At 40.6% G+C, this 27943-nt stretch overlaps 1 protein-coding gene across 1 annotated transcript; it reads right to left on the bottom strand.

Annotated features, from left to right (window-relative positions):
• Positions 1-1773: 1773 nt before the first annotated feature.
• On the bottom strand, positions 1774-3564 carry LOC107793792 (putative protein phosphatase 2C 53). Its single transcript, XM_016616231.2, has 4 exons — positions 3110-3564; positions 2608-2949; positions 2306-2485; positions 1774-2169 (listed from the first exon to the last, which is right to left on the bottom strand). Exons 1-4 carry the CDS (start codon positions 3545-3547, stop codon positions 2005-2007), a joined length of 1125 nt encoding a protein of 374 aa, XP_016471717.1. The 5' UTR covers positions 3548-3564; the 3' UTR covers positions 1774-2004.
• Between the last annotated feature and the right edge of the window lie 24379 nt (positions 3565-27943).

Genomic DNA, 27943 nt, shown 5'->3' with positions numbered 1-27943 from the left:
ATTGCATTTCCTTCTACAAATCCAACTTGGTTTTACTTTGTTTTGATTTTTTCCAACGTCCAGACTAAACATTCACCTATTAGATTACTATATTGCCACACAAATTCAGACTCAAAACTTTGCACACGCCCTTTTGAAATTTACGCGTCGTATGCAACAAAAAGCTATGGATGCTTAGAGCTTCAATGGTTACGCATATAATCAAAAACCATACTTCATCTCTATTCATGTAGTTAAATAGAAGTCTAAAGTGAGTTTGACTGACAGATCCTGAAATTATAAGATTTAGTCCAATAATTATTGGGGTATTATCACTTTTAATTCGCTAGAAACTATTTACATTCGGTAGTCGAAAAAATGTATAAAATTTGTATAATTTTTACATATAACATACAGAATATATATATATATATACAAAAATATAATTTTTTCGGCTATTATTTTGAGAGCGGCTATACAGTGTCATTTTTCCATAACCATTTTGAAGTAATTGCTAGTGATACATAAATTCGTATTTGTGTTTTTATTTCCATGGCTCTAGGCAACGCATTCTCATTATCTTCATAAATCCGTCATAAAAATTATGTGGCGTGTGCCTTTTGAGTTGTAGCAGACGGTGGATGAGTTGAAATGACTAATATTACTCTGTATTACAGCCACAGAATCACGGTTCAACAATAACAAGAGCATTGCAAGAAATTAAGCAATGCAACACAATAATTTAACTTTTGTCCTTAGCAGGTAGCTGTATTTTCAGAGGTATATGGTTTCAGGAAAGTTGGGGATGACAATTATTAAATGGCTATTTGAATGGAATAGAAGTATTGCAATGCTCTTATCGTCAACATGTGAAGGATGCAGGTGGCAGAATTAAAGACTTGAAAAGCTTCAGAACATATACTTACCAAACCTTTGAAAAACTTGTATACGGACACATGAAGTATCACTCAATCATCTGAACATCCACTTGAAATAGCATAATCATCGGAACTTGCTGCAACTTCATTAACTGAATGAACTGATGCCCGTACCTTTCGGTTCTCCTAGTGCAGATAACAAAGAATTTGCGCTCATCACTTATGGATAGAGCTCTTACACTTCAATTTTCGAATTGAAAGATTTTTCCATTACAAATAAGAATCGAGTCTTTCAACTAGATGTGCTCTTGGCTGGGTTTGAGACAGAGCCTGAGATAGTTGGGATTGCTAGTAACAGGAGTAACTGTTAGATCAATAAGATCGATAAAACGCCCACGCCAATTGGACTAACCAGCTTTAATAAACTCACCAATCACCTTAATGATAAAAGAAAGGCCTAGTTGATCTTAGGAGGTCATAATATACATTGTAATTTCTCAGATTCAATCCAAGTATAATAAAGTGGTTGCCTTGTCAAAAAGGGATGCCACAGTGTTGTCCTATAAGAGGCATGTCACCTGAAAGATTGCTCTATATAACACAACTAGCAGCAAAGATGACAATTGACAAGTGACTATAAGAAGGGGAAAATGATGGTACCAACACAGAGAAGAAGGAAGTTAACTCCTTAAGTTATACTACAACAACAACAACAACAACCCAGTATAATCTCATTAGTGGGCTTGGGGAGGGTAGTGTGTACGCAGACCTTACCCCTACCCTGGGGTAGAGAGACTGTTTCCGATAGACCCTCGGCTCCCTTCCTCCAAAAACTCCCCACCTTGCTCTTGGGGTGACTCGAACTCACAGCCTCTTGGTTGGAAGTGGATGTTGCTTACCATCAGAGCAACCCCTCTTGTCAACTCCATAAGTTATAGAGTTCAAAATTTACAAAAACAGTTGATGGTCATCTATTCCTTTTGAATGAGAAACTGTACGGGAAGGACATGTATACTATCACCTAACTTTACTTCTACCAAGTAAAAAACTTAATATGTTCTATAATCAAAAGGAAATTCAACTTCAGATCAAGTCACATAACATCTTCTACACCATGTCAACTAAGCATCTTCGCCCTAGCATTGAATCATTGAACAAAATAACCTAATTGAATCACCATCGCGGTAATATCATCTGAGGACCCTCTCATTAACGCCAAATCGACAAGCTTTCTGCAAGCAGAGGATGGTTTTGGGTCACCAACACCTATACACAAAGGCCGGACTACTTCCACTGCCTCCTGATTACTAACCTGCCAAGAGATACAAAGACAAATTAGCATCCCGAATATCCAACAATTTTCAATCTTGTATTCAATCTTTTTAAGACATTTTCTCCACAATTAGTCAATACTTATAAAACATGATCACAAAGTTTGAAGTATATACCTTGTCCCAAAGTCCATCAGAGGCCAATATCAAGAATTCACTTTCTGGTTCAATCATCAATATCTTTGTCTCTGGTTCAGCTATCACCCATCTCTTAAGATGGGAATCTCCAATTCCTCTTGAAACAGCAAGAGATCCCTGAATTCTCCAAGCGCCTCGAGAACAATCTACATAGCCACCCTACAAATAAGAAGCATTTTAAAACACATAGTTAAATACAATCAATAAGTTGTTTAAGTGATTTTAAGTACTACATAACATTTCTACAATTCAAAATTCCCAAATTAGAGATAACTGCTTACCGAGCTCTCGATTCTTTCCCTCTCATCTTGCATAGAAGGGCGGTGATCGACTGTGAGGGCCTCTGCCAATCCACCTCTGCTCATAACAGCTCGACAGTCACCGGCGTTTGACACAACGAGCTTCCCATTCTGTATCAATGCCGTCACACAGCTACTCCCTCCATTTGCATTATTTAGCTTTAGGAAATTTGCATCTGTAGTGAGATAACCCTCCCTTACTGCTTCTTCTAGTCCTTCTTCACTCCTTAAAGCCACTTCATTCATAATGTTTTTACCCATATTCTTTGCTGCAAAATCCGCAGCTTTTACTCCCCCATGCCCATCAAATACACCAAACAAGGCCTGCAGAAAGGGTCAATCATATAGAGCATAAGAATATTTTTCATACAATTTTTTTCTTTAGATATGTTGATATCTGTGACCAATTAATGCTTCTTCTACCAATAAGTTGTTCATTTTCAAGCTTGAACCCGAGATAAAGATAAAGATGCTTTGAAATTACCTGTTTAGAGTGGTTGTGAGGATTATGGATGATAGCTGAATAACGATCCTCCAGAGCACCCCTTTTCCCTCTCTTGGAATACAGAGAGTACCCTTCTCCTTCAACTTCCACTTCATTCTCCAACCTATCCCTATTTGGCGTCTCATGAGCCACTGGTTCAAAATTTAAAGAAACAATTGGTATCGTAATCTTCGTTGGCCTCTTCCTCTTCAAAATAGTTGGAGTAGTGGACGTGGAAAATGACGCAGAGCACACCGACTTCTTAACCTCAAAATTATTGGAGAAGCTGCTCGACGATCGAAGAGCCAACGGTGATTGCAAAGGTGGTGGCGATACATGTTTATTACAGAAGATCAATGGCAATGAGATTGAAGAGGGTGTTGGTGATGGGGACAATAGCGCTGGTGAGTTTGCTACTGCAATATTGGCGCTAGGCATCTTTGGTCTTGATTAAAGTGGAGGTATTTTTTTGTATTTATAAGGGGCCGTTGCTTAACTCTCTTGTTTCATGTACTAATAATTTTCTACTGCTAAAATATTTATTATCCAATTGACATTTCATTTTCTTCTTTGTTTAGTTTGTCTTATTAATTTTGTTAGGCTGAACCATTCCAAAAGATATAGATATTATCCATTTAGGCTAAATGGCTTTTCCCAAATGGCTCACTAACATTAAGAGTTCCCTCTTAGACAAGAAAACACTAAGGGGGTGTTTACATGGTAGTTATATGAAGATTATAATGCAGAAATTTAAACGAGAATTGATAATAAATGAATTGTTATACAGTGATTACTAATGAGAAAATTATTATACATGAATTACTTAAATTAAATGATATTTTTCTACTTAAAATACGTATATTCTTACTCTTGCAATCTTATTCCGCATAAAGAAATAGGTGTACTCCATATAAATTCCCGCATAACTTATTGTAAGTATTATTTAAACCGTCTAACGAAATAATACATTGCTTATGGGGCGGAGTATTTTACACATTATATATTAAGCTAAATATTTTATATTGGATTAACAAATCATCAACCAATCCACCCCTAATAAAAGGGGACACAAAAAATTGTCAAAAAGAAAAAGAAAGGAAAAGAATCGAGGAGGAATGGGCTTACACGCAGTTGGGGTGAGAGTCAGGGGATGGATAAATCAAAAAAGGAGAGGATATTCAAAAGGGACTAAAATCTTTTCAACGTTCAAACACGTGAAAAGCTTCTGGTGGCTGATTTTTACTTTCTTAAGTTTTTCTTTGCTACTAATACTAATGTCAAATTCCCCAGATATGTCAACCCAAATTCCATACTACTAACATTCACCCGGCACTTGGTCGTAATTAAGAATAGTCTCTGCTTCTTCTCTTTTTCTTCCATCCTTCCTTTCTCTTAGTTAAACTCATTAAGCATTTAATATGAGAAACCTACTGTAAAATAACTGGAATTCGCTTCAAATTAGCCAACTTAGAGATAAAAAACACTTTTTATTTTTTATTTTGGAGACAGAATCTTGAGACTCATGATTTAGGGTCAAAAAGTTTCACGCATCTTATCACACCCGTTTATTCAAGACCAATTAAATTTCAGTTTTCCCACCCTAGCCTAGCGTGACGGCATCAATTTTTTCTTCCTTTTCATCCTTCTAGTGCTTCTACTTATAGAATCACAACGTTCTATGCTAAAGTATTTAAAACATGTTTGAAAAAATCTTAAATAGAAAATAGAGTTATTTAATCTCAAAATCGAAATAATATAATATAATATAAAATTGAGGAAAAACAGTTTTATACGCCATCAGTCCATAGAACATAAATCATTTTAAACTAATGAGGTAATACTGAAGGGGTTTCAATTCCGGAAGAAATTCAAAAATAGTCAGATTTACAAGTGATAATTGAAAAATAGCCACAGTTTCAGAAGTAAACGAAATTTAGCCACTTTCATGTAAAGATAAATTTGAACGAAAATACTATTCAAAATCCGAAAAATATTCCAGCATAATATACTGGAGTTCCAGTATAATATACCGGTCCAGCATAATATGTTGGAAGTTCATACACGGGTGCTCCAATCTCCAGTATATTATGCTGGAACTTTCCACGTGTTGGAGTTCTAGCATAATATGCTGGAAGTTCATTCACAGGTGCACCAATCTCCAGTATATTATGCTGGACCGGTCCGTATTGCAGCAAAATAGTGACTATTTTTCAATGACTTTGCAAATGGTGGCTATTTTTGAATTACCACTTCAATTCTGTTTGCTTTGTTGGACGGACTTTTCGCTCCCATATTGTGTAGAAATGACACCAGGTAGCCACTCTAAAGGGATGCTATTTAGGAATTAGGCAGTGCAACTTGAATTTCAGCTTTTCAGTTTAATTTTTCAGGACAAAAATGTCCTGAATTGTCCTGAAGTTAAGATTTTTAGTTTAAAATTTTAGATAAAATAAGTAATGGCTAATCCCTAAATATCACCGTTGAGAATGATTATACGTGCACTTGCCCCATATGTTTGGATGGGCTTTTTGTGGTCTTCAGATTCATCGGTTGAATTGAAACCCACTCCACCCCACCCCCACCCCCACCCCCACCACCAAAAAAAAAATGGAATTCAATTACATTTTCTACTAAGACTTTTTGTGGTCTTCAGATTCATGTGTTGAAATGGATAATTATTTACAGAAAAAAAATGAAGTCTAATCAACATTTACATTTTCTAAAAAGAGATATCGTTTTTGAGAAGCATGTGCATGCACTAGCTCAATATTGCGCTAAGTTATAATACAACTTGCAATACTATACTTTAAGTGGTTTCAAAATTGTGAGGCTTCCCATATTATTCAAATACCATTGCCCAAAAGGGTTTCATAATTCAGGAGCTCGCAGGTGATCAAGGCTTATTTGTCTATTTATTCGGACTCTTCTAGACATACCGCATTCAAAATCTTCAGGTGCATGTCGACATTATCTTAACACCTCATTAACTAATTAGATTTAATACAATAACTATAAATATAGTGTACTCCCTCCGTTCATTTTTAGTTGTTTATTTTTGACTTTGTACTCCATTTAAGAAAAAATAAATAAAGTATGTATTTTACAATTTTACTCATAATAATGAGATTATTTTAAAAGTCTTGAGAAATAATTTGGGGAATAAGCAGTTAATGATAAGGATAAAATAGGAAAATAAATTTTTTTTTTTAATTTAATATAGTAAATAAGTAAAATTAAAAATATATTTTTAATATAATAAACAAGTGAAAGTGAACGTAGGAAGTATGTTTTTCGGCTAACAGTTTCTATAAGAAAGGAATCATCTACAATTTGAAAGGAACGAGTGGCACTTTTATGCATACTTGACCGGTTCAGTAATTATAGTGTATACTATTGGACAGTCTTATAATAGTACTAACATTTAAGATCAAAAGTTTCAGTCGAATCTTAACCATAAATACGTTTCCACCTCAATTAATGTTGAGCAGCTAGACTCTTTATTGAATAACTGCATTCAATGTTCAATAATTTGAAAGGTGGTAGTGGTGTCAATATATTAAGGACACTCTAGAATTGAAAACGGGGATAAGGATGGGAAGAAGTTTAAAAATAATTCCACAGAGATATTTCCAAACGCATGGTTGTGCAGCTACCAAGAAAATATACTTAAGTCGTGACAAGTCTATGTTTGCATGGGTTGAAAAAATTGGTAAAATATTAAGGGTTTTATTAAGATTAATTAATGGAGTTGATTAAGTGGGAAGAACAGGCAGGTGCTACATCATGAGAACATTTTCTATTTATTGATGCCAAATTGCCAAAAACATACCATGTGATGTGTGGCTTCTGTGCGTTTCCGTTGGAGTTTAGTTAATTAAGAAAAGATTTTGTAAACGGGTGAATTCGGGGCTAACACACACCCCGATTTTTCAGTGGGTCAGACGAAGCAAGGGTATGAATATATTTGATCGAAATTGAAGCTCGGAACTTCTTGTACACCCCGGACCCGGGATGAGTTCTGAGACTTCGGAAAACACATGAACGGTTGTAGGCAACAGATATAGGGCCGTGATATCCGGAACCAACCGGATATCACGGCGCGGATCTCGTTCGATGGCGGTTACAGATCAATAATTAACGAGAGAGGAGAATTTTTACCTTTCTAGACTTGTACTAGGAGTGAAACTCTCCTACTATATAAAGGAGAAGTTTTTTCTTTGATAACACACATTGTAACACGCAAACCAAGGCAATACAAATTCATTTTTCTACTTTCTAGCTATTGAAAAGTTCTTATTTTATTGTTGTTCTTTATATACATTTGGCTTCGAACCAAGGATCCGATCGAGGGCAAAATTACTGTTCAGCTCAAAGCTCATCTGTAACATCACAATTGGTTTGGCTATTCATTCTATATTTAACTTGTTTATCTAACATTCTTGATTATTTGGGTTGAATCAATCTAAATATCCTTAAAATCGCGTATAAATTCAATTGTTATCCGTATTAAGGGTAAACAGTTTGGCGCCCACCGTGGGGCTAAGGATAATAGTGGTGGTTTAATACAAATCTCCATAACACACTCTATTTTGCACGTGTTCTTAAAGGCCTCAATTTCAGGTTTGCTTAAAAATGTCAAATTCTCAGTCTGATCACTTGAACATTGAGGCTGAGTCTGGCCACCATGGCGAAAACAACAATCTGGTGTCTAGCAATGAGGTGCCCCTTACTGATTCCAATGGAGTCCCAGTTGCCGATCTGATCGACACAAATTCACAGGTTGCTATTGACGTCAACCTATCAACTGACCTCGAAAATAGCGTTCGTAGAGGTCCCTGACAAACAGTTCGAGAAACGCCCGAGGGCGAAGGTGATGGGTAAGCCTGCGCTAATCTTCAAAATATTGCAGGCTCAACAGGCGGCGATAGCGCAGCTACACTATCAAGGCCACGCGCCTGGCAGGGTCGAGTCCGAACGGTCCCGGGAGAACACCCGAAGAAACGAATAAACCACCGAGAGGTCAGGTGAAGCCGAGCCCGGAGTCAGTCCTGAAGTAATGAAAATGCTTGAAACATTAATGAAGCTGGTGGAATCAGGTGAAAAGAAAATTGAGGCCAACGACAAGAAGGTGGAAACATACAATTCCAGGGTCGACCAAATTCCAGGAGCACCCCCGATATTGAAGGGGCCGGATTCCAAGAAGTTTATCCAGAAGCCTTTTCCTTGGATCGCGGCACCAAAACCAATCCCTAAGAAATTTTGTATGCCCGACATTCCAAAATATAACAGAACCACGGACTGGAATGAGCACGTGACCTCCTATACATGCGCGTTCAAAGGAAACGACTTGGAAGATGATGAAATCGAGTCAGTGTTACTAAAGAGGTTCGGGGAAACTTTGTCCAAAGGAGCAATGATATGGTACCACAACTTGCCCCCAAATTCCATTGACTCATTTTCTATGCTCGCAGATGCTGTCGTGAAGGCTCATGCCAGGGCCATGAAGGTTGAAACCAGAAAATTGGACCTTTTCAAGGTTAAGCAAAGAGACAACAAGATGCTAGTGAGTTTGTGTCAAGGTTCTAAAAGGAACAGATGGATCTGCCTCTGCTTGCGGATGATTGGGACGTTCAGTCATTCACTCAAGGACTTAATCCCCGAAGCTCCTTGGCTTCGCAACAGCTAAAACAAAATTTGATAGATTACCCGGCGGTAACTTGGGTCGGCATCCATAACAGGTACCAGTCAAAACTCAGAGTCGAGGACGACCAAGTCGGAGCTCCTTCTGGGTCTGTTTATCCCATCAGAGCCGACGCCAGGTCTAAGCGAGTCGTCGATCATGAACCAAGACCGGTCCGGGATAGATACCAACCATACAGTGTGGATCGAAGGGGAAATGAGTCCGGGCGTCAGCCCACAAGGAACAAAAGGAGAGGTGATCGAGGGCCTAGTAGCCGAGGTCCGATGAGGAAAAATGGTTTCGATAGGCCGCTCGGGGGTAGAGAAGCACCAAGATTGCTAGAATACAACTTCAATGTTTATGCGGCCAATATCGTATCATCCATCGGGCGCATTAAGGAAACCAAGTGGCCCCCACCGTTTTAGTATGACCCTACCCAAAGAGATCCTAACTTGATGTGCAAGTATCATGGCACTCATGGCCACAAGACCGAGGATTGCCAACAATTGAGAGAAGAAGTTTTCCGGTTGTTCAACAATGGGAACCTCTGAGAATTTTTGAGCGATCGAGCCAAAAACCACTTCAGGAACAGGGACGCCAACAAACATGCCGAACTTGAGGAGCCTCAACACGTCATCAACATGATCATTGGAGAGGTCGATATCCCTCAAGGACCGATGATAAAACGCACTAAAGTATCTATCACCAGGGAAAAACATACCTGAGATTATGTGTCATGACCACAAATTCCCTCCGTAGTAAGTCGTGACGGCATCTAGTCTCTAAAACTAGGTAAGCCTAACAACATGCGAAAAAAATAAAATAAACACTTAAAAATCTCAAAACTTCAACAACCGCATAAATAAAATCTGTAACTCAAAATGTACAACTCCTAAAACCCGGTGAAGTATAAGTCACAAGATCTAATAACAATTCTGAACAATCCTATACATCACTGTCTAAGATAGCGTAATGAAATAAGGGGAAAAAAACAAGATAGAAGGGGACTCCAAGGCCTGCGGACGCGGGCAGGTGTACCTTAAAGTCTCCAAAGCAACCTCAGCTGACTAATGCTGGGACTGATAAGAAGTACTTGGATCTGCACAAAACGATGTGTAGAAGTGTAGTATGAGTATAACAAAATGGTACCCAGTAAGTGCCAAGCTTAACCTCGGTAGAGTAGTGACGAAGTCAGGTCAAGGCCCTATTGGAGATAATAAGAAACAAGACGAAAGATATAATGATATACTAATAAAGACAATGTGAATGAAACAATAAGGTCTTTACCAAAGTTAACAACACAGAATCAAGGCAGTAATACAACATGGAAGGAAAACAAGAATTTACACGTTAAGGAAACAAACAACCAAGACTAATACAACAAATAGAGAAAAGATCAACAAGGGCCACTCCCGAGGTACCGCCTCGTAGTCCCAAATCATAAAAGTAACTCACAATCTTTTCTTATATCACTGCGGAGCCTTTACATATAGTTTTGAAAATCATTCTCCCCGAAATAGCACCCCGCATTTTAGTCCACCTTATCATAAAATTCTCATAGTTTAGGGACTGGGGGGGGGGACATCCTCCTCTCGGGTGTCTGCGGCTGGTAGGGGTGATGAAGCAGTTGTTAGTGATGAAGGTATAAATGGCATAGAATGAGATGAAGTTGATGGCGTTGTGGGTTGAGAGGCAGTTGTGCAAAAGCAGTGTTAGTTGTTGGCTGCTCATCAACCGAAGACAGAAGAGGCTCGGTACTCAGCTTCAAAGTACCGGGAGCAGCGACTAGGACTTGAAAGCGAGAATTGGCATTCTCCACTAAGTCACACTTTCCCCAGAGCGCCTGGACGTCTTCCTCGGTTGGCGTTATAAGCTCTTTAGATTGAGCATTCTATTGAACTGATGAAGATCGTTGTTTCCTTTATAGGGAAGCCTCTTCATCACTGGCTTCCCCATCATCATCAATCACCACAGTGGCTATAGTTGGCTTGGGCGCAACATTCTTCACCCTTTTATTTTTGCCTTCAGCCGAAGAAGAACATCGCCTTTTACGTTGCTTGTTCTCCAGCTGGGGACTCCGAGAGGAAGCACCTGCACTGGGTGCCTGTTCGGGTGACGACCTCCTTCAGCAACCTCGCAGCCTCTGCGGGATCAACCAAAACGTCCTCCTTGGGGACGGTAACAGAGCCCTGCGGAAGACCTGAATTCAACAGAAAAAGAAATTAACCAATTTTCTTATACATAAGGTAAAAACAAGATTAGTTTAGAGAATCAACTTACCATGATTTTTGGCCTTCCACCAGTATTTGAGGGCCATTTTTTCCACCGGCGGGTCTTAGGCATGGTAATATCCAAAATCTTCTGGACCCACTAGTCCAAGCCTTGAAACCTTGGTGGTATCCACTGAGTTGCTGAAATAATGAAAAGAAAAAGATCAGTAACAACATGAAACAACCTTTCATTAGAGAAAAGACAGACGATGAACTTACGTGTACGAGTCCATAACTCAAGGAAAGATGGAGTTGTGGCTGGGGTGATATCCCTAGTGGCAACTACAACGAACCGCTCCATCCATCTACGGTCGTTGTCATCATCCATGCTGGTGAACAAAGTATGATGGACACGTTTGCTGAAGTTTATTACTCCCCCGCAAAAAATCTTGGGGGAGTAAAGGTTCATCATGCGAGCCAAGGAGAGCTCTTCCCCCGTCTCCTGGCATAGCTGCTGTAGACAGGCTATCGTCTGCCACACAGAGGGGCTCACCTGTGCCAAGCAAACTTGACACCGGTAGCAGAACTCCAAGATTACGGGGTTCAAGCCCCCCGCTCAATGAGAATGGGCCCAAAGTGAAGGGGTACGTGTAAACGTACGTGAAACCCTTCTTAGGGAAGGTTACTCGCTCTGCTAGATCGGGAGCGATGGTGTTTAGATCATGGCAACCACAATCCTCCTTCACAGCAGGAATGCTAGAAGAACGGATGGAAGTAAGGTACACGCCAACATCCCATGTATGGGAGTTGGTAGAAGGAAACTTCTCTTCAAAATCCTTGGATATACTGAGCTGGGAATGATGGTGCACATCGTAGGAGGGGCAGCATCAACGGTGCTTTATTTGTTTTTTTAGAGATATTGAGTTCTTGGAGGAAGAGGTAATGATTAGCAGAAGATAATAAGAGTTCTTTGAAGAAAAAGAAGATTAAAAGCAAGAAAAAGTTGAGTGCAAAGAAGTTGAGAGAGTTTTGAAAAACTGTGAAGTGTAAAAGAAGAAGAATGAGGTGTATAATTAAAAGAATAGGCGACTAAAATCGTGTCCATGATTACCTCGTGGAGTGACACGTGTTCGGGGCATTAAATGCGGAGAGACGTGCGTCTAATCAAGCGTCAGAAACTTTTCAGAGGGGATTAAAAAATTTTTCGCCAAGAAAGGTATCTTCACCAACTTTCCGGTGACACAAAGATGTGCCACGCGACAGTATAGGTACTATCTGTATAGGGTAAAATTAGTTCATATTAAATACTTGAATAATAGAGCGACACGTGGAACCGAAGACAAAAGGAAAATGAGGCAAGTAGAAACCAAGACCGGGGGCAGCAGCTTCGGTTTGCACCGGGAAGATCCCGAAGGAAATATTGCTAATGAGGGCAAACAAAAGTCTGCCACCCGATAACATTTAATGAAGAATATTCTGCAGCATTAAATACACAGTCCGTTATAGAGAATTTTGAAATTCATAGCCTGCCGTTACACATTCATCAATGGCTCCCATAATTGTCATTTAAGAGGATCTTGATCCTAGGACCTTGTTCCCTAGGTACAACTATAAATAGTGACTTCAACAATCGTTGTAAGGGACACGAATTTTCTTAAAAAACTTATGCTACATACTATTCAAAAGCTCAATAATATTTTATTTCATATCTATTGATATTCTTATTACTGCCTTCGAAACCTCTGCTCCCGGAACCAAGCTATTTGCTGTCTTATCTCGATTTCAATGCTAAGTCTTGTATTTTATTTAATTTATTTATTATTTTGGGATCAAATCGATTCGCTTGTCTATAAGTCACATTACAAATTCAACTATACCGTTTTACGGGTAAACAACGGTCTTGAATGACCTTACTCTAAAGGGGAAAGGTATTCGGGAAATCTGGAAGAGGATGAATCCTACAGATAAATTTTTCATATTTACTAAAATCCACCGTATACTTTTCTCCTTGACGTAGCTGAGTGGCACCAATATAGATTCTCCTTAAGCCATGTTTCCAGGTACGTGTCCCTCGATTCTGGTTAAAATGTAACATCCTTAAGGCTGTAACACCAAATAATACTATCAGCATTACATGTCATGTCTTCTTCATGTAGTGGTAGCATACGCGTAGTTATTTATATACATACTTATATATATATATCAGTTGTTTCATTTGAAAAGATTGAAGAAGTTAATAAAGATATGGCTACAGAACAAGAAAGAAAGGAGTTGGACAATAAAGGTAAGCAAGGAGAGACTGTGGTTCCTGGAGGAGCTAGAGGCAAAAGCCTCGAGTCCCAACAACAACTTGCCCAAGGTAACAAACTAGCTAGCTACTTCTATTGAAAAAATATATGTGTTTACTCTAAAAGCGAATAACAATTGAATTTACACGCGATTTTAAGGATACGTGATATAACTTGGCAGAAATTAAGAGAATATATTAATGTTGAATTTGACGATACAAGAAATAAATGCAAACTAAACGAATCGAATAGCCTTGGCCCTCGAGTTAGACCACCTTTGAACCAAGAGAAGTTTCAACTTGACATAAGAACAGAATATTGCTTTCAACTTAAACAATAATGAAAGCTAAAAATATAATGTATTGCTTTATATTGCATAAAATTCCCCCGTTTACAAATGATCATACCCCCTTTATATAGTAGGGGAGTCCTACTCTTGATACAGTTCTAAATGTAGTAAGAAATTCCCTGATTGGTTAATTAATCGGCCTATCCTTGATACATGTCGAGATCTCCACCATGATCTACGCTCGATTGCGGATATTTCGCCTTTCTATTATCCGACTCAGCAAGTTCCCCTCGATCTCACCTGATCTTAACTTTGTTCGGTCCTGGGGTCTCGAGCTTGGAAATATAATTTCAAACCCCGGTTCAATATGACTCGAGGTCGGACCTTAATCTACATATTCCAGTTTCGATTAGTCAAGCAAGGGGCTAGCTCGGTTTTGGCCGTATACAGATAGTCCCCTCATTTCTCGGAGAGAAAATGATGAGAAACGACATGAATTTCTGAATCGCGTCTCGATGGGACATGACGTAAGCGATGAACCCGACTATGACGTAAAAGACAAATGGATATCGAAACGTGATGTCGGTCCAGTTATCAATGCATTAAATGCCTGCCAGTCGCTGGTCGGCCACTACCAGTTCTGAACCGTCACCAGCAAGCTATAAGTATCCAATTTTTCTTCATTCAAACTTTGCACTCAAAGATCCTCCTATTCTTGTTTTTCCTTCAAAAATCCATCTGCTTTGCAACTCTCGCACCCAAATTTCTTAAACTTTCATCAAATCGCATACCATCTTAATTCTCTTTCCTCATGTTCTTCAACGGAGAAAACTTCTAAGACCGTACCACAAAAGGAGGCCGCTTCTTCATCACGACCCGCCGGTGGTGGGGGTGCGGCAGATCCTCACCTTGAGGAGTTCGTTCCGGTAGGGTTCCCCACTGTTACCGATTTTAAGGTTGAAAATAACTCCTCGGTACCAGGCCAATGTGAGCCGGTCTCGAGATACATATGCTCGATCACTAAGGATCTCCTCACCAAGGTTAAATAGGACTGCAACTGGGTCAATAAGCATGTGGTGGTTCCTTCGCCCGAGGAATCGATCACTACCCACGTGGAGGGTTTTCTAAGTGTTTACACATATCCCTTTACGTTGGGTCTCTTAGACCCTCTCATCATTGCCTTTTGCAAGAGGTATGATGTGACTCTTGGCCAGATCCACCCCTCCTTCTGGAGAATAGTGATTCTCCTCTTATTTTTTGCAAGCAAAATCGAGGGATGTCCCTTTACACTTGACCACCTTATGCGTCTCTACAGTCCCCGAATCTATCAAGGAGGGCTGATCAAGCTTGCTCGCGGGCCAGTAAGGCTCCATTATCGAGCATAGATGAAACTCGCGACCGAGGTTGGATGGGCCGATTTGTTCGAGTAAAGATTTCGGACCTAATTCCTGCTAAACACATGCCATTTCCCGAGAAATAGAACATGAAACGTAAGTAGTGTTTCACTTCGAAGGTTCAATCCCATTGTCTTCCTTCTTATCTCTTTATTCATTGATGTTTTTGGTGTCGCAGCTATGGCCCAGATGCCTGACGCAATTCCTGAACTTAAGGAATGGGTCGAGGGCCTTGTGTCACAGAGGCTGTATTCCAAGCGGGCTTGGATGGAATTATCGAAAGGTCGATGGGAGTCCCGCAATCATGGTAAGAGATTTTCCCTCATACATCTGATATCATTTCTTTTTTATTATCGGTCCCTGATTTGTTATGTTTTTATTTCGCAGGTTTACCAAAGGACGTTGAGATGAGGCCTCCATCAGCTGATGATGATATACACGCCAATCCCCCTGCTCCGAAACAAGTCAAAGAGAAGTGGAAAAGAAAAGTCGCGATTCCCTTCGACTCTGAAAAGAAAAGACCAAGGAAGCGGCTGGCGCATAAGCCCAAAAATGCTGGGGCCCGAGAATTCTCATCGGACTCACTCAATCGGTTGCGAGATGAGTCCGAGGAAGAAGAAGATTATGAGCTGGTGGCCCGAGTAAGATGCGGCTCCGAGATGCCTCGATCCATGGAGGTCGTAGTAGAGACAATGGTTGATGTCCCCGAGAGGGTCGAAACCGATTTGGCCCAAGCCAGTGAGTTCGAAAAAGAAAGTGTGATCGGTATGTCCCGGTCAAAAGATAACGTACCCAAAGAGGTACCTGGGGTGATTGACATTTCTGGGTCGCCCTCATTTATGGATTCTATGATTAACGAGGCTCAGGCGTTGAAGGGTAAACTTGGCGAAGGGGCGCAAGGAGCAGCCGATCCTTTCAATAACTTTTTTGATGGCCTCAACTCTACTGCTTCGGAAGGTGCTACCGATTTGGGCGACTTATCAGTGCCAAATAAGGTACCGTCATCAGGCGCTACTGGATCTTCATCGAGCCCAAAACTAGTATATCGATTCCCTGCCCCAAGTGTTAACCCCGACCACAGGCGATCGATAACCTTTTCTATCCCCGAGGATGTCCGGGTTTTATCTGCCCCCGTGGGGGTTTCTAGCTACCTCAGATGCTTGGTGACCGAGGAAGACCAAGCCGTGATGAATGCGGTGGAGGCGCCTTGCCTATTTAACGAGGCCCAACATGATTTGAATCGGGTAAGTTAGAGGTTCACTTCATTATTTATTTTAAACTTGAAGTTGTAAATAATTCTAACATCTCTCTTCGGGCTTACAAGCTTCAGTGTTGCATCATGAGGCTTTCTTCAGAATTCGGGAAGAGCACGAGGTTGAGGTCCGGGAACTTACCGAGAAGGGGGATACTTACAAGCTTCTGAGTGAGAAGCTTCGGGCCTCAGAGTGAGCATGTCGAGATAGCCGAGCAGGTATTTCGAGTGCTTCAGGATAGTGAAGATGAATTAGAGATAGTAACTAACGATCCGATACTGCAGGTCCGGTAGAGGATCGAATAGATCGGGCAGCTCAAGACACAGGTAGATGTGATACAAGCCGAGGCTGAAGAATTCAAGAAGAATATGGACATCTTAGCCTCGAAAAAGGAAACTGTCCAAGCACAACTGGAGTTGGCCGAGACCCAGCTCCAAGCTACAAAAGAGAAGGCCTCGGTGCAGGTCAAGAAAATCGAGGAGCTTCAATCTCAATTGGACTTGGCTATTTTTGATAAGGCAAACCTGGCTAATGAACTTGAAGTGGCCAGATCTGAGGTGGCTGTAGCCAACACCAAAGCTGATGCTAAAGTGGCCCAGTTCAAGGTCGATGTCGAGGACATCCAGGCGAAGGCCAAGAGTATGGTGGATCATGCATGATGGCAGGCTCGAAGAGAAGCCCTCGAGGGAGTTCATGTTCAAGGCTTTGATGTCCTGGCCGAAATCGAGAATGCCAAAGCAGAGGAAGCCAGGGCCTAGAAGCTAGCCTTTCCTGAGGAAGATTCCGAGAGCTTAAGCGAGTCCGAAGACGGGGAAGATCTCGAAGATGGAGATGCTACCTCCGATGAAGACCAGGCCACTTAGGCCTTTATATTTTTTGCTTTCCTTTGCATATTTTTGAGGTCGTTTTGACCATTGTAAATTTTTGTACTAGGCCATTCTGGCCTTTGTAAAAAAGAATTATTATATATATATTCCGGCCTTTGTAAAAAAGAATTATTATATATAAGGCTTTCTTCCCCTTTCGGCTCTCAAATTTTTCCTTTGCTTTATCACTTATATTCACAAAGGTCGGAATGCCTTAGCATAAAATAACTTAGGTTGTGTAAGTTTGGACAAACCCTGCCTTTACATTATTTTGTTTTGAGGCACCTCAGGGGTTCATTGTTACCGGGAACTTTCTCCAGAAGTAAGTAACTCAAATTATAGTTTGCCGAGGGTAGCCTTTAGAAACTGTTGTGAAAATTTTTCTTTTTCGAAGCCTAGTTTTTGTTACGGATTTCGGATGTCTCCAAGCCGTGTTAATTTGGCCATAGCATTTTAGTTCAGGAGCTGCCCATTGGGCCTGTTTTTACCCGAGTTATCCGGGCTTTCCCAAGATAACACTCCCCGAGTGAGGTGGCCGTGGCCTTTAAAAATCAGGGAGTTGCCTAATAGGTCTTTTGCCCCCGAGGCCCAGTGTCTTGGGCCGTTTGAGTTGGATGGCAGTCCCCGAGTGAGGGAGTGGTCGTTCGCATTCCGGTTATGTGTTGCCCAAGGGCTCGTTATTTTCAAAAGTACGAAGCACTTTAAGGGATGTAAAGAGGAAAAATTTTAAAACATAAGATGATTGCAAGAAAAGTACTTCTCTTTATTCTCGATCAAAATAGTCATACATGCGTACATGTTTTATGCCAGGGCTCGAGCAATCTACGCGGGCACGGTTCTTTTCGACCGTTTGGCCCTTACAATAAATCATATCTATCGAGACCCCTCCTTTATGAAGTAGTTTCCTTGCTAGAATTGATATTCAGAGATAATGCATATCCGAGGGTAGCCCCCAGTATTCAAGGTTGATTGTAAAGGAACCTCGGATATTGTTGAATTGATCTTCGGTGCCGATTCATAATCGGGCTTGATTCTAAGTTAGCACTATTCATTGTTGCCTCGTTAAATACCACGTTGAAAAACCCATTTGGGACAAAATCAGTCTGAGGGAAACAGAGTGCAGCACGTGCTTTCAGACCTAAAGACTTCATGGCGTTCGCCGAAAAATCCATTGTCGTTTCTCGTTGACCACATGCAAGTGTTAGTCTGAAAAAAGGAAATGAAATGGGGTCGTACCTTAGCAGTAATACCATTTTAGGTGAGATATATTCCAATTGCTTGGTAGCTATTCTCCATTCATCGTTCTGAGCTTGTAGAACCCTTTTTCTGGTGACCTCGAGAATCTGGTACGATCCTTCCCAATTCGGACCCAATTTCCTTTCATTTGGATTTTGGGGGTTGAGGGTGACTTTCCTTTGCACTAAGTCCCTGACATTAAAAAATCGAAGATTGGCTCTTCGATTGTAGTATCTCTCGATCCGTTATTTTTGGGCGGCCAAGGTGACGAGGGCGGCTACATGCCTTTCATCCAATAGTTCCAGGCTCGTATTTATGGCCTCACCATTCCATTCCTTTCTTGCATATCAGAACCTGATACTCGGCTCTCCGACTTCAACCGGTATTAGAGCTTCGGCGCCATACACCAATGAGAATGGGGTAGCCCCGGTACTAGATTTTGAGGTTGAGCGGTATGCCCAAAGAACTTCGGGCAGAATTTCCTTCCACTTTCCTTTGATATCGGTTAGACTCTTCTTAATAGTATGGATGATGGTTTTGTTGGTCGATTCAGCTTTCCCGTTACCGCTAGGATGATAAGGTATTGATAGGATTCTTTTGATCTTATGATCTTCGAGAAATTTTGTTACTTTGCTGCCGATGAACTGTTTCCCATTGTCATACACAATTTCGGATGGCATCCCGAACCAACATATGATGTGGTCCCAAATGAAGTCGATGATTTCCTTCTCCCTAACCTTCTTGAAGGCTTGTGCTTCAATCCATCTAGAAAAATAGTCAGTCATAAATAAAATAAATTTAGATATACCTGGTGCCCATGGAAGAGGGCCAACGATATCCATTCCCCACTTCATGAATGGCCATGGTGACAAGACTGAATGGAGTAGTTCTCCGGGTTGGTGAATCATCGGTGCATGTCTTTGGCATTTGTCACATTTTCGAACAAAATATTTTGCATCTTTTTCCATGCCGATCCAGTAATAGCCGGCTCTGATTACCTTTTAAACCAATGATTCGACACCGGAATGATTTTCGCAAGTGCCCTCGTGAACTTGCCTCAGAACATACTCGGTATCTCCCGATCCCGGACATATCGCTAGTGGACTATCGAACGTTCTTCTGAACAAGGTTCCATCTTCGGACAAGGTGAATCGTGCTGCCTTTGTGCGCATGGCCCTAGATTCTTTTGGATCTGAGGGAAGTTTTCTGGTCTTCAAATACTATATGTATTTATTTCTCCAATCCCAGGTCAAGCTTGTAGAGTTTATCTCGGCGTGGCCTTCTTCGACTACTGACCTCATGAGTTTCACGACGGCCCCCGAATTGAGCTCGTTGTCCTCGACCGATTACCCTAAGTTTGCGAGGGCATCAACTTCACTATTTTGATCTCGAGGCACGTGTTGCAAAGTCCATTCTTTGAATCGATGCAAAGTTACTTGTAACTTATCTAGGTATCTTTGCATTCGTTCTTCTCTCACTTTGAAGGTTCCATTGACCTGATTCACCATAAGGAGGGAGTCGCATTTGGCTTCGATTACCTCCGCTCCCAAGACTTTGGCTAGTTCGAGACCTGCAATCATTGCCTCATATTTGGCCTCATTGTTAGTCAATTTCACAGTTCTAATAGATTGTCTAACCACGTTGCCTGTGGGCAGTTTTAGTACGATGCCAAGTCCGGACCCCTTTGCGTTCGATGCGTCATCCGTAAAGAGGGTCCAGATTCCCGAGGATGTACCCGAGTTCACTAACAACTCTCTTTCAACTTCGGATACTAGGGTCGGTGTGAAGTCAGCCACGAAGTCAGCCAAAATTTGAGACTTAATGGCTGTTCGGGGTCGATATTCAATATCATACCCGCTGATTTCTACGGCCCATTTGGCCAACCGTCCCGAAAGCTCGGGTTTGTGCATAATATTTCTCAATGGATAAGTTGTTACAACACATATGGGGTGACATTGAAAGTACTATTTTAGTTTCCTAGAGGTGCTTATCAAAGCGAGCGCCAATATTTCTAGGTGGGGATATCTAGTTTCGGCCTCGCCAAAGGTCCGGCTAACACAATAAATCGGAAATTGCATACCTTGTTCTTCCCATACTAGGACTCTACTTACCGCTATCTCCGATACTGCCAAATATAAGTACAACTGTTCATCTGCCCTCGACGTGTGAAGCAGCGGTGGGCTCGATAAGTATCATTTAAGTTCTTCCAAGGCTTGCTGGCATTCCGGATTCTATGTGAATTTATTTTTCTTTTTAAGCAACGAGAAAAATTGATGGCTCTTATCTGAGGACCTCGAGATGAATCTCCTCAGGGCAGCTATGCGCCCAGTTAACCTTTGTACGACCTTTACGTTATCTACTACCGTGATGCTCGATAGCTTTGGTCTTGTTGGGGTTGATCTCGATTCCTCGGTTGGATACTATGAATCCGAGAAATTTGCCTGACCCGACCCCGAACGCGCATTTTTTCGGGTTCAACTTCATGTTGTATTTCCTCAATATACTGAAGGTTTCCTACAAATATTTCAAATGGTCCTCTGCTCGCAAAGACTTAACTAACATATCATCAATGTAAACTTTCATAGATTTCCCTATTTGTTCTTCGAACATCCGGTTTACTAGGCGTTGATAAGTGCACCAGCATTTTTTAATCCAAATGGCATTACGTTATAGCAGTAAGTACCATATTTAGTGATGAATGATATCTTTTCCTGATCATCCGGGTTCATTTGTATTTGGTTGTCCCCGGAATAGGCATCGAGAAACTGAGGATCTCGTGGCCGGCCGTGACATCGATCATGCGATCGATATTATGTAAGGGAAAAGAATCCTTGGGGCATGCTTTATTTAAATCTTTGTAATCTACACATATCCTAAGTTTTTTCCCTTTCTTAGGGACTACTACTATGTTTGCTAGGCATTCGGGGTATTTTACTTACCGGATGGACCCTATTTTAAGAAGCTTGGTTACTTCGTCTTTGATGAAGGCATGCTTGATCTCGGACCGGGGTCTCCTTTTCTGCTTCACCGGATGGAACTTCGGGTCCAAGCTTAGTTTATGGGTGGTGATTTCCGGTGGGATCCCTGTCATGTCGAGATGGGACCAAGCAAAATAATCCATGTTAGCTATAAAAAATTGAATAAGTGTTTTCCTGAGCTCGGGAGTTAACCCCGTGTCCAGGTATACCTTTTGTTCGGGCAGTTATTTGACTAGTATGACTTGCTCCAGCTCTTAGACCGTTGATTTGGTATCGTCGGAGTCATCGAGGACTATGAAGGATCGAGGGACCCCATAATCATAATTTTTGTCAGTCCACTGCTTCTCTAGTTGGATCGAGGTCGGCGTCTGTGATTGCTATTTGGCCTCTTGTTTTCCCTTCGAATTTGACCCCTTCCTCGATGAGATTGCTGATACTGGAATCACTTCGTCAACGACAAACATTTCCTTTGTGGCGGGTTGCTCCCAGTAAATGTTTTTGATTCTCTCTGGTGTCAGGAATTTTAGAACCTGGTGAAGTGTCGAGGGCACTGTCCTCATGTTGTGGATCCATGGTCTCCCGAACAGGGCGTTATACCTCATATTGCCCTCGATCACATGGAACTTGGTCTCCTGGATGGTCCCGATCACATTCACTAGCAAAGTTATTTCACCCTTAGTAGTCTCACAAGCCATGTTGAATCCGTTTGGCACTCAGGCTACAGGCACAATTTGTTCCTGTAGGCCGAGCTGTTCTACGACCCTTGATCGAACGATGTTGGCCGAACTACCTGAATCAATTAACACACGTTTAACTTGAGTATTATTCATGAGTACAGATATTACCAGTGCATCGTTATGGGGTTGCATGATTCCTTCTGCGTCCTTGTCGTTGAATGACAATGTTCCTTCTGGTACGTAATCCCGAGTTCGTTTCTCCCTTGTGATAGTCACCTTGGTGCGTTTTAACACTGGCCCTTGTGGAACATCGACCCCTCTGACAATCATGTGAATGACGTGTTGAGGTTCTTCTTGTTCGCTTTGTTTGTTGGAATCTCTGTCTCTGAAATGATTCTTAGCTCGATCACTCAGAAACTCCCGAAGGTGCCCGTCATTGAATAACCGGGCTACTTCTTCTCTCAACTGTCTACAATCTTCCGTTCTGTGGCCATGGGTGCCATGATATTTACACATTTGATTGAGATTTCTCTGGGTTGGATCAGTCTGTAGAGGTCAAGGCCATTTAGTATCTTTGATGCGTCCGATAGCTGATACGATGGCGACTGCGTCAACATTGAAGTTATATTCTGACAATCGTGGTGCTTCTTTAGGTCTAGTATGCATGTCGAAGCCATTTTTGCTCATGAGCCCTCGAGAGCTTTGACCTCGGTCATTTATCCTTTCACTTCGACAGGGTTTCACCCAGATCTGTTGTTCCTACTATCTCCATTATATAGCTAGTATCGATCATTGTTCAACCTTGGTTCTCGATCAATGTCCTTTTTGATTCTGTCAACGGGCCTGATAGGATAAACTGACCCGAAAGGAGCTCCCAGCTGGTCGTCTTCGACTCTAATCTTTGATTGATACCGATTATGTACATCAGCCCAGGTAACATCCGGATATTCAATCAAGTTCTGTTTCAGCTGTTGTGAAGCCACTGAGATTCGTTCATTGAGTCCTTGAGTGAAAGCGTGAACGGACCAATCATCGGCGACCGGTGGTAGATCTATTCGTTCCATTTGGAACCGAGACACAAACTCTCTGAGCATCTCGTTATCTTTCTGTCTTACCTTGAAAAGGTCCAACTTCCTAGTCTCGACCTTTATGGCTCCGGCGTGTGCCTTTACAAAAGAATCTGCAAGCATAGCAAAAAAATTAATAGAGTTAGGTAGTAAATTGTGGTACCATATCATAGCTTCCTTTGACAGGGTCTCCTCGAATTTCTTTAGTAACACGGATTCGATCTCGTCGTCCTCTAGATCATTCCCGTTAATTGCACATGTGTAAGAGGTGACATGCTCGTTTGGGTCGGTCGTTCCATTGTATTTAGGAATCTCGGACATGCGGAACTTCTTGGGGATCGGTTTGGGAGCCGCGCTCGGGGGGAAGGGCTTTTGTACAAGTGGTGCCTCCGGAATTTGATCAACTCTGGAGTTATAAGTTTCCACCTTCTTGTCGTTTTCTTCGATCTTCTTTTCCCCCGACTCAACTCGTTTCGTTAGTTCTACGAGCATCTTTATGATTGCGGGATCGGTCCCTGATTTATTCCCGTTTGATTTCCTTGACACCGATTCGACCCTGTGAACAACTTCCTGGGACGGCTCGGGCTCGATCCTGCTTGGTGCATGATTCTGGTTTTGGAGCTGGGCTATCGCAGCTTGTTGAGCCTGCAATATCTCGAAGATCACTCGAAGGTTGATTCCGCTCTCTTTGCTGCCATGTGAGCTATGAGTGGCCGATCAAACATCCTTACGGATTCTACTCTCGGGATCGATGACCAAATTTGCATTGACGGCTACATGCGAGCTGACGTCGATTGGGTCTACAGCCGGAACTCCATCGAGGCCAACTGGAGGTACATCGTTCCCTGGTGCTATGTTGTCATTTTCATTATTGTGGTCGAATTCGTTGTCCACGTGTACGGGTGTTGCCTGAGAGTTCGACATTTTGATCCTGGAATCAAAGATACTCACAAGAACAAGTGAAAAATAGTGTGTGTTACGAAAGTTAGTACCAGGCAATCACTATTATCCTTAGCCCCACGGTGGGCGCCAAACTGTTTACCCTAAAAACGGATAACAGTTGAATTTATACGCGATTTTAAGGATACGTGATATAACTTGGCACAAATTAAGAGAATATATTAATATTGAATTTGACGATACAAGAAATAAATGCAAACCAAACGAATCGAATAGCCTTGGCCCTCGAATTAGACCACCTTTGAACCATGAAAAGTTTCAACTTGATATAAGAACAGAATATTGCTTTCAACTTAAACAATAATGAAAGATAGAAAAAGACAACGTATTGCTTTATGATGTGTAAAAGTCCCCCGTTACAAATGATCATACCCCCTTTATATAGTAGCGGAGTCCTACTCTTGATACAATTCTAAATGAAATAAGAAATTTTCTGATTGGCTAATTAATCGGTCTATCCTTGATACATGCCGAGATCTCCGCCGTGATCTACGCTCGATCGCAGATATTTTGCCTTTCTGTTATCCGACTCAGCAAGTTCCCCTCGATCTCTCCCGATCTCATATTTGTTCGGACCCGGGGTCTCGAGCTTGGCGATATAATTTCACACCCCGGTTCGATATGACTCGAGGTCGGACCTTAATCTATCATATTCCAGTTTCGATTAGTTAAGCAAGGGGCTAGCCCGGTTTTGGCCGTATACAATACGCAAATAAACAGAACTTACGTTTAATTACCTATGTTCATATATAGTCGGCACCATCTTAGAGTCATAGAAGCGGAATCTGGATTTAAATAATCATGAATTTAGAACGTGGCACCGAAGCCATAGGAATTTTGAACTTTGCTATCAATATACTGGATTCGCCCGAATTCGTATTTAATACTCTAGCTTCAGCTCTCTCCTGCTTCGAGATGGAAGCACCTTCTTGCATATGGTTTGTTTGGTGATTCATAATAAATTGGGTTAATTTTACTGATGATCATCAAACTATCTTTCATTTTCACTAAAGTCATATAACTATTTTTTGTCACGTAAAAGTAACTAAACTTTATCATTGTCACTTAAAAGTCATTTTGCCTCAAACCCCTACCATAAATATGACACGACATTAAATTTTATGATAAAAATCCAAAAATAAATGCCACATGAGCTAATATGGGTCATACCCATTTTAGATCCATTTATCTTTTAATATGATTTGATCCATAATCCAAATGAGTTTCGATAAAAAAAATATTAATTCCACATTAGTTTAAAATGATTATCCTATACTACAAAGTTTTACCTTTTCTATCACAGCACATTCATAATTATTCTATACTAAAATAATCTATGCTAGAAAATTCTTATTTTGTTTATATGCCCCATCCGAGTCATTCATAATTATTCTATACTAAAATAATCTATGCTAGAAAATTCTTATTTTGTTTGTATGCCCCATCCGAGTCATTTTAAAATACTATTGTATACAATAGTACACTACTAAAAAATCAGGTTTTAGCGACGGATAAATTATGTAGCTAAATAGAAAAATCCATCGCTAATCTCATTTAGCGACGGATTAGCAACGGATTATCAGGAAATTCTGCTAGCTACGAGCGTTTTAGCGACAGATTAGCGACAATGTTCGTAGCTAATTCTAATTTCTTTTGTAGTGGTATTTTTGCTTTAGTAGAGTTATAAAATGACTCAGATGGGGCATACAAACAAGATAAGAATTTTCTAGCATAGATTATTTTAGTATAGAATAATTATGAATGTTTTGTGACAGAAAAGACAAAACTTTGTAGTATAAGATAATCATTTTAAACTAATGTGGAATTAATATATTTTTTTTATCGAAACTCATTTGGATTATGGATCAAATCACATTAAAGGTAAAATGGATCTAAAATGGGTATGACCCATATTAGCTTATGTGGCATTTATTTTTTAATTTTTGTCATAAAATTTAATGCCATGTCATATTTATGGTAGGGGTTTGAGGCAAAATAACTTTTAAGTGACAATGATAAAGTTTAGTTACTTTTAGGTGACAAAAAATAATTATATGACTTTAGTAAAATTAAAAGATAGTTCAATGACCATGACCAACAGTGAAATTATCATATTTTATAGGAAGGAGGCAAGGAGGTGAGACAAGGAAGGAGCAGCTAGGAAGTGAAGGATATAAGGAGATGGGACGCAAGGGTGGCCCCGATTCCGGCCTGCAAGGCGGACGAGATTATATTGTACTTACTATATAAACTAGCTAATGATGTATGTAGTTGCTAAATTTTCTTCCTTCTCTCAAGTAGTAATAAATCATGCAATTAGTATGGTGAAACAACTACAAGTCGTCTACCGGTTTAGTAAATGTTACTCCACTTAGCCTCGTGAAAGATTAGTAGCTGCAATTGCAAATTAAGATCATCGGTAATGCGTTTCGAAGTGGAAAATAAGGGAGGGAATAAATTTTCTTCAATTACTGTGATGGTGACCAGAAATTGTTTTGGAACTTACAAATCGCCAAAAGATACTATTGCTCCTGCTAGTTCTAGAAGGGTAATCAGTTATTTTTAAACTAACCAAATATAACGAGAAAACAGGCTTCCCAAAATAATATTCATTCAACACAAATAACTTAGTGTGGACCGGTATTACCAGTAATCGCGGATTAGCAATATACACTGAGCATTGTATTCACTATTCGTGGGTTGCTGAGCATCGACCGGAGTGAGTTACTCTAGCGGTGAGTACCTTCCACTTCCAACCAAAAGGTTGTGAGTTCGAGTCACCCCAAGAGCAAGGTGGGGAGTTCTTGGAGGGAGGGAGCCGATGATCTATTGGAAACAACCTCTCTACCCTAGGGTAGGGGTAAGGTCTGCGTACAAACTACCCTCCCCAGACCCCACTAGTGGGATTATACTGGGTTGTTGTTGTTGTTGTTGTTGTTGTTGTTGTTGTTGTATTGTACTCACTATTCGTTGAAGTACTTCTATTGGTCTCTAGCGGAGTTCTTTAAGGGTCTGTTTGGACAGTCACGTAAAATTATATGATTTCTATGTATAATTATTTGATAGTATATGTCATACCTCTTTTTTCCCCACACAACCCTGTTACGAGATTAAGTTAGAAGAGTTTTTTCAATTAAAGTGACATTTTGAAAATGTATTATTTATTATTTGGAGTCGCTACTTGGAATTGAGTTTTTCAAAATATTTTATTTTTTAATTTTCTTTTACGAAACTGACCGACTTTGGTCGGTTTTCTTTGGCGCAAAAATACGGGAAATTATTTTTGAGTCCCGCAAAATTTATTTATCAAGAAACCGACCAACTTTGATCGGTTTTTCATTTAAAATAAATTAATATTAATATTTAAAAAACGACCAAAATCGATCGGTTAATTCGGCCGGTCATTTTAAAAACCGACCGAATTCGGTCAGTAATTTCATTTTTTAATAAAACCGACCAACTTTGGTCGGTTATTTTCGTGTGAAAATATAATTAAAGAGTATAAATGAAATAAAAGATAGTCTTAAAATAAAATGCACCAATGGTCTAGTGGTAGAATAGTATCCTGCCACATTACAGACCTCGGTTTGATTCCCAGATGGTGTATTTTTTAATTACATAATTAAAATACCGACCAACTTTGGTCGGAAAAAACCAACCAACTTCGACAATTGTTTTTTTATGAATTTAATTGACCGACCAAAGTTGGTCGGTAATTTCCGATCAACTTTGGTCAGTATGCCCTTTCGACCTTCAAAATACCGTCCACACATAAATGGTCGCGTTTTGGACGGTTTTTGGCCATTACCGACCCACTTTGGTCTTTTTTTGGACGGTTTTGCCCGAATTTTTAGTAGTGTCTATGTATAATTATTTGATAGTATACATCACACCTCTTTTTTTCCCACACAACCCTGTTACGAGGTTAAGTTAGAA

Source organism: Nicotiana tabacum, chromosome 4 (genome assembly GCF_000715075.1).
Source record: "Nicotiana tabacum cultivar K326 chromosome 4, ASM71507v2, whole genome shotgun sequence".
Classification (NCBI taxonomy): domain Eukaryota; kingdom Viridiplantae; phylum Streptophyta; class Magnoliopsida; order Solanales; family Solanaceae; genus Nicotiana; species Nicotiana tabacum.
This window is presented reverse-complemented; position numbering and strand designations above follow the sequence as displayed.

Excerpts from the sequence above, each read along its gene's own strand:
- LOC107793792 (XM_016616231.2), bottom strand. The coding sequence starts at position 3,547 with ATGCCTAGCGCCAATATTGCAGTAGCAAACTCACCAGCGCTATTGTCC. Across the intron at positions 2,950-3,109 it reads CTCACAACCACTCTAAACAG|GCCTTGTTTGGTGTATTTGA; the intron begins GTAATTTCAAAG and ends CCCTTTCTGCAG. Across the intron at positions 2,486-2,607 it reads GGGAAAGAATCGAGAGCTCG|GGTGGCTATGTAGATTGTTC; the intron begins GTAAGCAGTTAT and ends TCTTATTTGTAG.